The 16,915-nt window shown below is 31.2% G+C and overlaps 2 protein-coding genes across 2 annotated transcripts; one reads left to right on the top strand and one right to left on the bottom strand.

Moving 5' to 3' along the window:
- The first annotated feature begins 817 nt into the window (after positions 1–817).
- Positions 818–3,383, top strand: LOC100305462 (ribosomal protein L10 family protein). The gene is made up of 7 exons (NM_001248797.2): positions 818–944; positions 1,062–1,318; positions 1,412–1,470; positions 1,999–2,059; positions 2,354–2,444; positions 2,530–2,606; positions 2,989–3,383. Exons 1-7 carry the CDS (start codon positions 917–919, stop codon positions 3,103–3,105), a joined length of 690 nt encoding a protein of 229 aa, NP_001235726.2. The 5' UTR covers positions 818–916; the 3' UTR covers positions 3,106–3,383.
- Positions 3,384–6,139: 2,756 nt separating this feature from the next.
- Positions 6,140–10,010, bottom strand: LOC100802842 (transmembrane protein 87B). Its single transcript, XM_003531528.5, has 5 exons — positions 9,622–10,010; positions 7,767–8,688; positions 7,548–7,643; positions 7,086–7,222; positions 6,140–6,662 (listed from the first exon to the last, which is right to left on the bottom strand). The coding sequence occupies exons 1-5, from the start codon at positions 9,846–9,848 to the stop codon at positions 6,485–6,487; spliced, it is 1,560 nt and encodes a 519-aa protein (XP_003531576.1). The 5' UTR covers positions 9,849–10,010; the 3' UTR covers positions 6,140–6,484.
- Positions 10,011–16,915: the final 6,905 nt, after the last annotated feature.

Here is a 16,915-nt window from a genome sequence, read left to right on the forward strand (position 1 = left end):
TTCCAATGAAATGACCAAAATAACCCCTATGCAGTTTCCTACACCCTCATCCCTTCCTCTTCCCCTCTTTCCTTTGGTTGGTTTCCCTCAATGGTGCACATGGTGGGGATGGCATTGGCATCATTGCCACCAATGACAAGGATGCTAGTGGTTTCCCTCCATGATGTTTGTGTTCTCTTGCACCTCTTTCTCTGTGGCATTGCCATGGCAGACAAAGATGGACATCCAGACCTCACACTAACTAGATCGATGTCACATTGCACCAACCACTTCGCACCCCACTAGATTTGAGTCATGGTGCGTTAAGATCCATTGCACAACCACCATGCAACCAATGTGTACCCTGTTCCCCTTGCTCCCATTAAATCTATTTCTCATATTTTTCCTTGTCCTCATCATATTTGTTCCTCATTTTTATTGTAGGTTTTGTCGTTGAATCCATGTTGTTGTTGTCAATGGTGGTTGTTATTCTAGTTGGGTAATGGGGATGTTGAACCAACAATTGAAATATGATTTTCGTTGGTTTACAATGTACAACATAATTGTAATTTTATTATTTTATTTTTTTTTCACCCTCACTCAACAACAGAATCATATTTTCTGTTGTGTTATTTTTTTCCACCTCCCATATCTGCAAGGAAAACATGATTATGTTGTACAAGTGTGCAATAGAATCGTATTTCTTTCGGAAAAGGAAAACTACTCATGTGGGTAGTGCCATTAGCACCCCTAGAGTGGCAATAGTAGTTCCCTGCAAAATTTAATGGGCATATAAAAGACCCATTTTAAATACCCAAAGCCCAACCCGAATAGAGGAGGTAAATACACGGAGTCTTCTCTAATGTTATACCCATCACAAACCTAAAACCCTACAGCCAGCCGGAGAAGTTGCAACTGCGAACAGAACAACTTCAAAATGCCAAAATCCAAGAGAAATAGACAAGGTTTGCGTTTCGTTTCGATGCTCTGATTATTCATTCATTCTCTATTTTGTTGCGTGTAATAAAAAAACTGGAAGCGAAGACGATGATTTTGTTGACATATCTGAAAAAAAAACGCAGTTACGCTTTCAAAGACGAAGAAAAAGGGAAGAGACCACAAAGAGACGATAGTGAACGGAATAAAAGATGCTGCAGAAAAGTACGGGCACGTGTACGTGTTCTCTTTCGAGAACATGAGGAATCAGAAATTCAAGGAGTTCAGGGACCAGTTGAAATCGAGTAGCAGGTTCTTTCTCGGCTCTAACAAAGTAATGCAAGTTGCTTTAGGTCGCTCTGCTTCGGATGAGATCAGACCCGGCCTTCATAAGGTTTCAAAGGTTGCATCTTACTCCCTCTCTTTTTACCAATTACCAATCAACAAATTCTCTTTTTTTTCTCATTATATTGAATATATTCTCGGTTTTTTGTAGCTATTGCGTGGAGATTCTGGGATGGTTTTCACCAATTTGTCAAAGGAAGAAGTTGAAAGGTAACTTTGGCAAAACTTAAAATAAAAAAAATAAAAAAAAAACTATTCTATTCATCGTTTAAATGTCGGTCCGTCCGCAACCGCAATTGTGGCTCCCGCATTGTCGTCAAGGTATCTTGACTCACCGCAACTGTGGTATCAGTCATATTGCCTGCAATGTAAAGGTTTTCTGACTCACCGCGACTGCAACCACAATTTAAAACCATGATACTATTATATTTTTAATTTATATATCTGTTTATTTTTGGTCGTGTACTTAGCAATATAATGGAGTAAAAGTGTAGTTATGCATAATGATGAGCAAATTTATTAGTGGTGTTTGTCATGTTGTTGTTGTCTGTGTATATATATCACTGTTTTATAGATGTAATCATGTAAATTCTTTTACTTGGTGTGCTTAACTCCCCTTTTTGAAAGAAGCTGTTGATAAAAGAACAATTTGTTACTATTAGCATTTTCCTACTCTTTCATTGGTGTTCCGTTTTCTTTTTCACTCTGACTGAATTTTTTTGTTGATGCCATTTACAGGCTGTTTAAAGAATTTGAGGAGTATGACTTTGCAAGAACAGGAAGCAATGCCACTGAAAAGGTAATTAGAGTTTAGTTCATTTTTTACTTATGACTATGATTTTTTCATGCAGCATGGGATGGTTGGGGCCTTTGGGGAAAAAGCTGCAAAACAGCCATAGAAACTTTTGATTTCTAATTTCTTTCATTTATATAGATGCATTCATTTATATAGATGCATGGCTTGTTTATGGAACCATATTTGATATTTCTCTTCCACATCAATAGGAATCATTTGCCTGTCATATCCATTAGATCCTCAATTCTGTTTTAATCTATGAATAAAACTCACACTTTCATGATCTGAGTGTTATAGGTGGATCTCAAAGAGGGTCCATTAGAGCAATTCACCCATGAGATGGAACCTTTTCTCAGGAAGCAAGGCATGCCTGTTCGGTTAAATAAAGGTACTCTGTTGCATTGTTTTATAACTTTAGTTTAAATGCACCTGCCAAAAGTGAACATGAATCATTGGTGCTTCCAATATTACAGGAGTTGTGGAGCTTGTTTCGGATTTTGTTGTTTGTGAGGAAGGAAAGCCTTTGTCACCCGAGGCTTCTCGTATACTGGTTAGTTATTCTTTATTGTTACCTGAATAATATCACAATTTTTGTAGCGTTGTTACATTTGAGGGAGTGACTTTTTTTTTTACTTCCTAGTGCATATTTTCCTATCCCTTGTCATATTTGTGTGGTGAGTAAGGATGTATATGATTTTGTTTTTCTTTTCAAGGAAATGTTGCGTTGCAGGAAGTGTTGTTTGTGGTTTTGTTTCCTCTTTAAATTCCCAATATTTCCAAATTTTTGGCCGTAGTTATCAGTAAGCTTTGGTTAGTTATATATGGTACCTACTTGTGTCAATTTAACAACTGCTATAAGTTTAAAGTGATGTTAACTGAGCTATAGTGATGGCACCTTCAATGCTAACAAAGTGACTTGTTCTTAATTACAGCGTTTAATGGGAATCAAGATGGCTACATTTCGACTTAGCTTAATTTGCAGATGGAGTCCCGATGAGTTTGAACTTTACATCGATGGACCAGATGAATCAGATATCGAATGCTCGTAGGACCTCTTTTAAAACGTAGAAGATTCTGGAGCCCCATCCTCCAAAGAAAAAAGATTACACAAGATATGACTGACGCATATGTAATTTACATCTTCAGTGCTATAGACTGTGTAGCGTTTTTTGGATTATGTATTCTTAGAAGAGTTGATTTGTGGAAATGCAGAGAGATTTCTGTGAACTAGGCCAAGCTGTAACTTTATAAAAAGTTCAAATTACTGTGATACAATTTTGATTGGCTTAGGGGTTTTTATTTTTGCTTGTTATATATAATTTCTATCAATTTGGAAGAGCAGAGTCTAAGTATCTCTTAAAAGGAAGGCTTAATATGGTATCACTTTTTGTTTATGTTTTGTAATTATTTTGTTTTGATATATTAAATTTTAAAAATTTTATTTTGATTTTTTATGTTTTTACGATGTAACATTTTAGTTCATTCTTTAATTTTTCGGTTATAATAAGTATTTCTTTAATATTGAAATTTTAAAATAATTAAATTAACAAAATAATAGATAAAAGTTATCACTATCTTTAGTTTATTTTAAAAAAATAAACTACTAAAATTATCATCTCAAACAATCCAAATGAGACCCACGCACAACCCAGTCAAGTCTACCAGCATCGTCCATGCAGATTCGTGTGCCATCGTTGTGGTAATGAGTAGGGCTTTTTGATCTGAAATTTTGAGTCCAGTGGAGCAAAGTTGGCATCGATTCACAACATTTTTCCTTCCCGTACCTTCTTATCTTTGATTTCCAAACCCAAGGCGAAGGCTTCTCTTAAAGCAGTGAAGTTCGTCGTCGACAGTGCACAAAATTTCACAAGATCTGGATTCAATGTCCAATAACAAAGGGTTTGTGTGACTGTCGGTGTCAACCTTTGTGCTCACACAGCGGCGAGGAAGGAAATTAGGGTTTGAAAACAAAAGAATTGGGAATAAAAAAGAGAAGGGAGACGGCATACGGTGGTCATGATGAGGCACGATAGTGGTTGGATGATTGTTTGTCACTTTGGATCAAATTCGCTCGACTCTGCGATTTGAATTCCTTTTCATTTTAACATCTTCGATCTCCTTTCGTTCTTTGTTTTTATGCATTATTATTCTTTTGTGACCCATGTTTTATGGATGATTCTTATTTTATAGTTAGTCATGAATCATTTGTTGGTTTATGTTTTTGGTTGAATCTCTCATATCTAGATGTGGCGCGACGGTGGTGAGAAGTTCTGTTCTCTCTATTGGTTTATATTTTTTTATTAAATCATGTTTGAAACTTTTGTTTACTGCTAAAAAATTAGTAACGATTATTCACTAAGGTTGCCAGCAGAATTTAAAAAATTAAAATTAAATTTTTAAAACTTAATATACCAAAATAAAATAATCTAAAATATAATGGACCAAAAATAATAATATGCTTCAAAGGAATAATTTCTTATCTTATTTTTTTGTTTTAATTTCATCCTCTAACTTTTAAAAGATTTAAAATAATTTTCTTATTTAATTTTAATGACAAGTTAATCCTTTCAAAAAATTGATCATTTATTTATTTTTTAAATGAGATTTTTAACCATTTTTATAGATTTAAAATGCAAAACTTGTTTCATTATATTTTAATACATGAAAACTATAGGAATCAATTAATGTTTGAAACAAAAAATGTCTTATAAATAATAAGAAAATAATCTGATATTAGATTTTTAAATTTTTAGTTGATCATGAAATTCACTTTTCATATATTTTTTATCTTAATTATGTCTATTTTGGTTCAAACATTAATTTAACTTCTTAAATCTATTAAAATAATATTCAAAATGATATTCATAAATCGAAAATAATCAATTTTTTGAAAGAACTAACTTATCATAATGTAAAAAATAATCATTTTAGAACTCTTAAAAGTTAAAAAAATCAATTTAAAATCAAAAAATAAGTTACAAGAACATTTGTATATTTTAGCAACTCCTAACTATTACGTAAACTTTATTGTGCTTAAATTTTATATTAGCTCTCACATACAATTATTAGCACGCTAAGCACAAGAGAAAACTCAAGTTTACCCAAAACACATAATATATTGTACTGCCACACATTTGTATATTACACAAGTTCTTAGAGTTTTAGTTAGTACTTCTACTAATATCAACATACATAAACACACCAAAACAGAAAATCAAATGGTTTATAAAATACCAGGAAGGTACATAAATAGTAATAATTTAAAGTCAATAATAGAGTAGTATTTATTAGTATCAAAACATAGGTAGAAAGTGGAAATTTGCAAAAATCTAAACAGTTAGTGCTGAATTATAAATAGTCAAATAGTAGATAAACTTAATAGCAATAAAATAAATAGTCAATTATAAAAAGTAAGTGTTAGTATCAATGGATAAGTAGTTTGTAGGGTTTTTTTCATAATTATACCTATTTAATGTGGAATATTTCTAAAATATACTAATTTACTAAGAAATTTCTAAACTACACTAGTTTTATGAGACAGTAAAGAAGTAGGATTTGGCCACCCCGACTTTCATGCATTAATGTTTTTTTTTAATTTAAATTATTAAAATAATATAAATATTATATTATATAAATATATTTTTAATTGGTTTTAAAAATGCTTTTTATTGGTTTTATTTCCATAATTATATCTATTTAATGTAGAATATTTCCAAAATACACTAATTTACTAAAAGATCCCTAAATTATACTGACGTCATGAGACAGTAAGAAAGTCGGATTTGGCCACCCGAACTTCTGTGCATTGATGTTTTTTTTTAATTTAAATTATTAAAATAATATAAATATTATATTCTATAAACATATTTTTAATTGGTTTTAAAAATACTTTTTATTGGTTTTTTTTCCATAATTATACTTATTTAATGTAGAATATTCCCAAAATACACTAATTTAATAAAAAATTCCTAAATTATACTAGTTTCATGGGACCCTAAGAAAGTAAGGAAGTTGAGTTTCCATAAATAAAATATAAATAATGAAAACAAAATTTAAACATAGTTAGTACCAAAATGTTCGTGGTGAAACCAAAAATATAAAATAGTTGGTAGAAATGAAAGTAAAGAAGTTCCTAACTCATGAGTCATGACACATTAGAGACTTCACTGTTCTTTTTTTAATTATACACACATACTAATCCAACAATCGAAAAGATTTCGAAGTCCACAAGGGTGAGGGAAAAAATAGGATAGCAAATTGGATCATCGGCATGGACAATACTTGTTATACAGTAATTCCATACACAATAAAACGTATTCTAACTATTCTGGTACAAATGAACAAAATTTTACAACACTTCTCGTGAAGGGTTGCGGAACACAGCTGTAAAAACAGTGCAAGTGCGGTTAATAAAAAGCTCTTAAGCGCTCATTCCCTTTTATCCTCCTCTTCTGACTCGTCTTCTTGATCAAAGGATACATCAGTTCCACCATTCTTCTCTTGCCGAACTAAACTTAGTTCACCTTGACCTTCCTGCTTTCCCTTGGTGAGAGATTGAGCTTCTTCGTCATCAGAATCTTCTCCCACTTCCTCCGAATACGCATACCTATACATAGATTGCAGAGGCAAATCAAACTTAATAAGTGAGACTCATCCCTAAGCCATTTGAATCAGACATTACAACAAGAAATGACGTGATAATTTTGTTTTCTCACTACTACAACTAGCCAGTAGCCAAACAACATAACAGCAACATTAGCATGACATAAATATAAATAAATAATTCTTAATGGATGAAGCCAGCACAAAGTTCAACCAGTACCCAGAAATAAAGGTTTCCTCTCATGACAAGGCAGTCTCGTCAGAGGAGCCATAAATTTCAAAAGCTTGTAGTCTAATTGTTTTTGAGATTCATTTAATGAATCACTTTAAAATAGAAATATAACCAATGATAAATCTTGGGAATGAAATGTCATGGTACAACAACAACAACAACAAAAGCCTTATCCCACTAGGTAATACAATTCACCTTTGAGAGCTTTGGGATGGGGCCCAGAGATAACATATAACACAGAGTAATGCAAATGCTAGAATGTCCCAGAATGCAGTGATGATCCAAGCACTCTGCCAGCGCTCATTGAAAGGATCTGTAGCTTTGAAGTATACCTGTAAAAGAAAAATTAGCAGTGATTACAACACAGATAACAAATTGAAAAGCAAAAGCAATATGACGGTAAATTTCCATGAGAAAACAACATTTCATGACAATTTATAGTTAAATAGTGATAAAAAATTCTACAACAATTAAATGGAAGCCAAAGGGACAAACACAATCAAAACCAGGAATTTTTTCTTTTTCTTCACTTGTTTTGCAACAATGCAGTATCCAAACAGTGAAATATGGATATCAGTTTTTTTTGGTGGATAAAACATCAATTTCAGTTATTCATTACAAGAAGTAGGTGTTATTCAAACACAATTATAGCCTTACCTCATATCCTATCCAAGCAACTGAGGAGATCACCGTTACTGCTAATGCATTTGAGAACTTCCTATATATATCCAACTTAACAGAACTTCGTTTTGCCTAAGAACCACATACACACACACACACACAAAATCAAACATATTAAGAAAGCAAGATAGTAAGAGATTCAAAATAGGGAATTTATAGATGCTGCAAAATAATAAGAATTTGAGGAAAAGATACCTGTAACTGCTCCAGTGTTCTTGAAAGAGATGTAAAAATCCATAATATCAAAAATGCATCTAAGAAAGCATCAGGAAGAACTAGAAGGAGCCTTGCCCTTCCTGACACATCATTGATGGTCCCCACATATTCAGTAATATTCAGTAACTCGGATGCTAGAAAGTAAGTTATTCCAAGTAAAAGAACCTTTGATGTAAGACCACCCAGAGTGGGTCGCACAACACCATAACCCATTGAAACAGAGAGAATGAGAAGTCGTGATATTGATTTTCTTATAGCCCCAACAGTGACAACCCATGTTGTGAGCACAATAGGTCTCATTCCAGTATTGTTGAAATTCACATACTCAAAATACCAGAGAATCATCTCAAACAATCCAAGAGCAATGACAGCTGTGATACAGTGCTGAAGTTGCAGTACATCATCCCAAAATCTCACATACTGAAAAAACCAAATGATGCTAAGGCAAACATAAGCCAGTGTCATAAATACATAGAACTTCTTTAATGGGGCCATCCTACCAGGTAAATACCCATCAGGGTTTTTCCATACTGTCTTCCCACTCATTACTATGCCCTTGAGCTTGGGTTCACAAGCTACAAAAAACAAATTATACATTCCAGTCTTTGTGATAGAAACTTTCTGAGAATCTAGACTTGCAGTTTTAGATCTGCCTTTGAATTGTACGTCTAAAATGACTGGCCAATTAATGTCCGTTGCAGAAGGTCTCCTAATAATCTCTCCTTGCTTACAAACTCCCATCTTAGCTAAATCAGGACTGCAACAGATTTCCCGTTGTCCACCATAAGCAGAACCACCTATATCATTACGATCAGCAGCCTCAAAAATTATGATGTGTAATGGCACAGAACCGCGTGCCTTAGCTGAAGCTTTGGTTCTCCTGAAGGTTATATTCTCGAATCTATCCCCCCCAAAGAAAAAAGCCGGAGTTGTGTGGTATATTTGACACATAACCAAAGATGATGTAAGAGATATAAATTATTAAATTCATATACAAATTCTAAAATTTCAAAGAACAATACTTGATGCGTATATTTCATGCTTCAATATTAGTGTTTCCTCATCGATGCATATCTACCCTGCTTATTAATCTGTTGGTTCATATAGGTCACAACAGAATTTTGAGAAAGAGTAATGCTATATCCTCCTACTAATTTATGAAGAAAATAAACACATTTCACGTCCTGGAAACTTAGAATACATTCAATACTTTCGTGAAGAGTGCTAACAACACACTCAATCATTGTTAAAATTTATTAGAAACTACAAAATACAAGTAAAAGTCATTAAATACGAAGTGGAATTTTTTTTTTATTTCCAATAAATTTCAATCAATGATAAAGAGAGTGTTAGATAGAATTGCTAACATTACTCTACATTCTTAATCTATTAGGAGGAAGATTTTGTAGGAGGATTTAGAGTCATTGTTTGAGGAAACTAATGAAGAAACTTATCCTAACTAAGAGTTCATATCTGATGTTTGCAGAGTCATTCATAAAAGAAAGATGTATCTATGATTCTAACAGATTAATTAATTAGTCCAAGCTGGAGAGTATGAAACGACGAGTAAGACTAATTTAACTCTAGTCCATCAATTAGTGTAGTTTCTCGCCGTCTCATTTTTAAACCATTGAGTCCATATTTTATTTTCCCTCCTACTTCATAGGAGTTCACGAATCCAGCTAAATCAGGCATAAGTAATCCACGAGTTTTGCATTTTAAGTTCCACATTAAGTCAAAATGAAGCAATGTAAAGAGTTTAAAGACGAATCGAACACTGTCGCAGCTGGAATCGCGAGAGAGAGAGAGAGAGAGAGAGGGAGGGAGAGGTTACCGAATGTAGGAACGGCCATCGTCGTGGATGGAATTGGCTTGGGAAGCGACGATGCCTTCGCTGCCGCCGGCGAGGAGGTAGGAATTGCCGAGTTCTATGAAAGGTTCATGGTCGTAGATGTGGATGGATGCGAAGGTGGTGGTGGTGGTGACTGCGAATATGTAGAAGAGGAGTGAAGCTAAGAAGAACATGGATCTTGTTCTCGTTCTCGCAAATGCTGAATCCATGCCGACACACACTCACTCAGATTGGATCGGCGAAAAGAATGCGCAGAGTGAAAGTAAGAGAGAGAAGAAGACATGTCAGTCGGTGTGAAATCGTTGCAACGTCACTCTCCCTAGGAGGAACGGGACTCAGCGCCAGCTTCACGCGCGGATCATCCACGTCAGCATCCTTTTTCTTTACCCATAGCCAATATCTAAAGGAATTAATGTTTAGCAAAGTCGTGGTTCCATTGGTAGTGTGATTCACCAGGTTTCTGACATGGAATTAGTTTTCTGTAATAAAAAAGAAAATAAAAGTTTAAGTAACAGAGATAAGTGTTGTAAATATTCTTTTGTGGATGTTTATATTTTTTTATCTTTATTATTTATTTTTATTTATCTTTTGCTTTAGCTATTTTTTTACTACAAATAAATTCCTTTCTTTTATAATAAATACACATAATTTTCTCCAAATTTTCTTCTTCTCTGCTTTGTCTTTATCATTTTTTTCACGAATCATAATATATTTAACAAGAAGAAAAAATAAATAAAAATTTATTTATTTAATTAACAAAATTGTGCATAAAAACGTTTAAAATAAATTTAATGATTTATTTTACGTTATGTAAATTCTAAGAATAAAATGATCTTTTTATCAATATGTATTTTTAAGAGTATAAATATCTACTATTTTTTTCTTAATTTGGAGAGAGAAAAAAAACAAATATAATAAGTTTCATCAATATATTATTTCTTAATAAAATCAAGTTTCAAGCGTATGTCTAATTAAAAAAAAGTAGAGACTAAATTTTATTATAAATTTATTTTTAAGTTAAAAAATGTAGAATAAAATAAATTTACTTTAAAAATATTTTTCATCAAAATTGATTTTAGTAAAAAACATAATTTAAAATCAAATTTATTAATACTCATTTAGAGAGGTACCAATTTTCTTGTTTTTTTATTTTCAAAATGCATTTTTCATAACAAACACGTATTTAAATAAAATGGAGTCAAAATAATTTTTAACTTAATTTTAAAACACTTTTATATTCACTTTCAATATCAAGAAATCTTTTTTTATCAATTTAGTTCTTAGTTTCAATAAAAAAAAAAAAAAATACACACTCTCATTACATTTTTCGTCAACTTTTTTGTTGTTACAATCATCAGTGATAAGTACTCTCACAACCACTTCACAAATGCATTCTTAAACTAATCTTGACAAAATAGGAAAATTTTAAAGTGATTTATTTTAAAATTAATTTTTTTTAAAAATTTAAAACTAAAAACTAGTTATAATTTTGAAATTTTTGAAAATTACAAATAAAAATTGCCTCAAACAAACCCTAAGACGTTAATTTATATATTTCATGCATGCTTCTTATTTTTTTCAATGATCAGTGTGTCTATCAATTAGAACATTTCAAAACATCGTGTTGATTACATTAATCAAAATTTGTCAATTTTAGGAACAACTTATTCTCTGTAATGCAAAATATCCATATCAAACATATATATGGCTAAAAACTTTCAAACACTAGTTGCAACTTGGTAAGGCAATATAATTAATTGTCACAACAATCTATATCTGCGCATTACCATACACACTACATAAATATAACCGTTCTTGGTCCATAAACAAGTACTCCGAAAGATGTCACAAATTCATAATCATAACATGCACCGAAAGATGTCTTACATTTCTGCAATGCAAGCAAAGACTCAAATACTAATTGTGCAATTAAATCCAATGACAGGAAATGAAAACCTCGTTCGATGATCAATCAGGGTGCAGATGTGGATGATCCACATTTATCTGTAGAAGAAGCATCATCATCATTTGTCTTAAGAAGAATGGTTCCAAGTCCTATCTCATTTTCGGGTATGAAGTTCATCATGTTATCCACCAAAACACTCTCTTCTGGTTGTCTTTCACTTTTATACAACTTAACAAGCTGCTTTTGAAACTTCTCCATTGGTATCATACGCTTGTACACCATCGGTGACCGTTTCTTTGATGGGATCTTCTTCCCAAAATCTGTATATGTATTAACCCCATTCAAGCAAATTAACAAACTAGTTACCACCCGCAATGTAATGAATTAATTAGTAAATAAATTAATAAATATTACTCGCCATAGTTAATGCATGGTTGTAGCTTACAAATTTCTACTGAGAGGACAAAATATTCTCATGGATTCTAAGAGTTTGATTTTTGGAAATATATTATATATGTGACATAAATTTACATGAAAGAGTGTCTTAATTGAGACATAATTATTTTTTTAGTGTGTCTCCTTTGACGAGAGAATCATCTTACATAATACACATTTTTTATAACCATACCTTTAAAACCCGAAAGTGTTTTTAGTTTATATCATTTGCAAAAAAAAAACTGTGTGAAAGCAAATAACTTAAAAAGCTATATTAAAATCCATTCATCAAGCCTTAAATCTCCAGCTTCCATTTCTGTTTACAAATGTCTATTGTATTCATCCATAACACTATACTGAATTAACAATTTTCGTTTAAAAATGTCTATTTTATTCATCTTTAACACTAGAATGAATTAACAACATAAATCTCTCTCAATTTATTATTATTATATTATATTTATTATTATTATAATAATTAATTGCTTTGTTCAATATCCAATGTATTACTATGGAAAGTACAAAAATAACCTAGTTAATTTTGGAGACACATGTCCTAAAAAGAGGTTTTTTTGTCATATTCTATTTTTATTTCTTTTTCTATTATTTTTTTCAAATTTACACATTTTTTCTCCCTTTGGTCCCACCCGCTCCATCCTCCCCACTCGCCTTTTTTCTGGTGATGAGAGATAAATTAAAACCAAAAAAGAAAAAGATTACAGCCTAAGAAACTGCACTCTCCTAGCATCAGACAGAAGGTGATGTTTCAACTCGTTAGGAGGGCACTCCAATTCTAATAACGCACTACCAGAATTCAGACCCATTTTTGCCCGGAAATCAGCACAAACATTAATTTCCTTTCCTCAAAGTATGTTGGAGTTGAACATTCCAATCCTATGCCTATAGCCAACGCATAAGTTGAATCCGAGCAGCAAAGTACACGATTGTACTGCAATTAATCTCCATGCCATATGCAAACCGAACAACAAAGCTAAAAACTCAGCCTTTGTGTTATCTGCAACCCCAATATCTCCAATAAAGCCACGGATGCAATTGCCAAAGGAATCTCTAAGCAACCTACCAAACCTAGTTGGGCCTGGTTGCCCGAATCAGCTACCATCAACATGCATGTAACGAAACCTGATTTTCTTCTGCCAAAGGATTCAGCACTTTCTGATCAAACACATGCATGCTCATTCCTTTCCTTCCAAAGTAATCAACCCAAACTGGTCCATGCACGAATGTAACCAGTCAATCCACGTATCCTGCTGAGATGGTGGTTAAAGCGCTTCCAAATGCAACATTAATTCTCCACACCGCCTTTGCGTTTGCCACAAAGAAAAAGGATATGAGTTATGTCCTCAATATCCTGACCACACCATCGTTATCAAGAACGTGCCTACCTCGAAGAAATTAAGCTCCTAGTGGGTACAACTTGTATCCCCAATCAACGAGATGTGAGTTACAACGGGAATGACCCGTGCAAATGCATATAATATTGTTATTATTCTTTTTGCCATCTTGGAGAGCTTTATTAGCTACTTATGTTTATTTCAATGAAAATAATGTAATGAACATATGTATTTTGAACATGCATCACAACGGGAATGATCCGTGCAAATACCTTCTTAGTTTAGAGATGAAAAAAAGGTTACTTCTGACTTTAAACGAAAAATAATGTTATTTAAAGACATTAAAATCCGAGACTTTTTTTGTCTTTTATTTTCATCATTAATTTTTTTTTTCTAGCAGCATTACATGTGTATGGAATCATAAGTGATTATCAAGGATAGAAATAGGATGAAAATGATTACATACCTTGTGGTGATATATGATGGACATCTAAGGTTAACTTGTCGCTGTCACCATTAGTTGTAGATCTAGGCGAAACATGGTTTAAAAGTTGGTTGCCGGACTCAAGCTCAGGCTCAACATTGAGATTACTTCCTCCGCTATTTACATTTTTAAATTTCTTGTGGTGTGGCTGAGGATGGACATTCTTGGGAAGATAATTGTCAAGGTGTCCTCTTGTCTTGTATCTTGATCCACAAGCGTTACACAACACCGGTTTATCAGCTGGTCCATTAGGCCAAAGTGGAGTATCTGTTCAAATTATGATAACAAGAGATCTCAATTTGTCAATGGGAGAGAGGAAGAAAGAAATTGATCCACAATTGCCTAGTAACTTTGAAATTCCAAAACACACACACACACACTATATATATATATATATATATATATATATATATATATAAAAGTTAAACAAAAAATATTTAAATTAGATAAGCATGGACATTATTAATTCAGATTAAAAAATATAAATAAATTTTAAAAATTAAAAATTGGAGCAAAACTATTATTTATAAAAATTGAGAATTAAATGTCCCTATTTTAAACTAGAAGAACCAAAATGAGAGAAAGATAGATAAACTAAAGTTATATTTTAGTCCATTTAAAAATATAAATAATTTAAGAATATAAATAATCGAGATTTTAGAAGAAAAAGAGAGAATTTAATATACAATTTATTAAATAAATCTGGCATTAAGAAAGAATCTCAAAGTAAAAGAAAACTTTGAAAAAATCAATCATGTGTTAGATAATAGTAAAATTAATTATATGCCATAAATAATAATCAATGGTATAAAAACATTTATGGAGAAAACATTAAATGATACTAGTATACCATATGAAATAGAATTGAACAATTTTCATAATTTTTGTTCAAATAACAGCAAAACGGAAAGGTCAATATCATATGTATTGATCTTTATTTTACTAAAATGTGTATGTCCAAGATCTAATTTATGATGTTATTAATTTTAGTAAAAAAATGTTCTTTATTTTACTATTATATTTATTGTTTTATTAATTTGATAAGTCCTTAATTAAAATTAGAGATTTATTATCATGATAAAGATTATGATAATGAAAAATAAATCATTTATAATTTTAATATAAATTATTATTAATTGTAAGATTATTGTGAATAAGACTTCAATAATCAAGATAGATCAATATATATGTAATAATCTTTATTGAATACAGATTAATAGATCCCATTGATTAAATTATATATATATAGATGATGTACATGTAAATATCATAATTAAACTAACTTAATTGAGAATTCCTAATGGTTAATATTATCTTAATCTATCAATAGTAAGTTCTAAAAAATATCATAGTTTCCTTTGACTTGAGATTAACAAAATAATTAGTAAGTTATTTGTTAAATTTTAATTCCAGACACTTAATGGCTCAGGACACTAGTTGAATGGATATTGAATATAATTAAATACTTGTAGAATTAATGATGAATAAAAAAAGAATCATCAACTCTAGGTAATGAGTTTAAACTCTATGATAGAATTAAAACCTAGATTTGGACAATTGAATGAAAGAAGAAAAGAGTTTCTTAAGTTATTTATTGATTAAATATAATGTGTTAACTTATTAGAATTTGACTGTAATACCATACTCTAAAATTAACCTTGACTTGTAAATGATGGAAGAAAATATTACATTATTTTTCTATTGGTTATTGGTTCTTGAAGGTAAAAGAAGTTGCTTCATATTATCCGGACGTTAAGGAGTACTATACTAGACGCTTACTTTGATTAATAGATTAATTTACTATTTGTTTAATATTAAATTTACGGGGATCACACACAAACAAGTATTTCAATCTTTACAAAACAAAATAATTTATTTGATAATTAAATTAGAGAATTTAATTTAATCAAATAAATATTTTATTAGAATATTATTATATTTTTTATTAACACCAAGAATATAATTGATATAAACAAAGAGTATTATGTTATAAATGTGAAAGTTGTTCATAGAATAAGAATAAAATTTTATTGCTACACACGAGAAGGATAGAATGTGATTAGTTATTGTAAGTAGTCGAATGATTATTTGAGAATTATCTTTACCTTATATGAGGAAATTTCTTAAGATAAAAAGATATGAAATAATTTTTATTTTTAAATATAAATATAAAGAGATATGAATTTATTTTAAATAAAATTTCACCTTTTCGAAAATACCCAAATTCACATTTCTTTGACATTATAAACAGAAGTATCTAAGCATCTACCTAAACTCAATGTGTACCAGACACAAACTATAAAGTTTCAAGCCTAATTTTTAGACTTGAAAAGGTACAAAGAAAGTTTGCTCTTTAGAGTTTAGAGTTGATCACAGATATATTGATCTCGGTACGTGGATACATGTAGAGTCTTCATATTATTAAAAAAAAATTATTGTTTTAAGAATGCACATCCTGATACACAAATTTATTTTTCTCTATTTATTGTTATTATTATATATTTTGAATACAAAATATATCATAATTTTTCATTACAAATTGGAAACACTTTTAGGTACTATCAGTCTATACTTCGTTCTTTCAATTGAGAAAATGGTTTGAAATGAGATATGTAATAAAATCCAGAATTCCCCAACAACAACAGAAATAGAACTTACAACTAATTCTGCAATGCGAACATGGACCTTTCTTCTTCATGAGTGAATGCCTTTGTTCACCAATTAAAACAACAAATGAAAAGAAACATATGTTAGCAGAGGACTATCTTCATGGCCCAAAAATTGAAAAATATTAAAAGAATATTATAATACTAATATTTAATTAATAAGGTCCTCTTAATGTGACTTACATTGATACTAAATAGACTGGGGTAACAAAACAAACTAACATGTCATGTGGGCCAATTCTTTTTTGTGTTGATCAATAACAAGTAAAGGAAACGTAATCTTACAATAATTATTCATTTATAAAGTTATCTCATTTGACTTGAAGCACTATTCATTAATAACCATCCAATATTTTTCAACGTCCATGCAAGTTGCAAAGGCCTTTGCTTGTGTAACGTTGCATTGCTTCACACAACATTTAATAACTAAGGC

The sequence above is a fragment of the Glycine max genome, chromosome 8 (genome assembly GCF_000004515.6).
Source record: "Glycine max cultivar Williams 82 chromosome 8, Glycine_max_v4.0, whole genome shotgun sequence".
Taxonomy (NCBI): domain Eukaryota; kingdom Viridiplantae; phylum Streptophyta; class Magnoliopsida; order Fabales; family Fabaceae; genus Glycine; species Glycine max.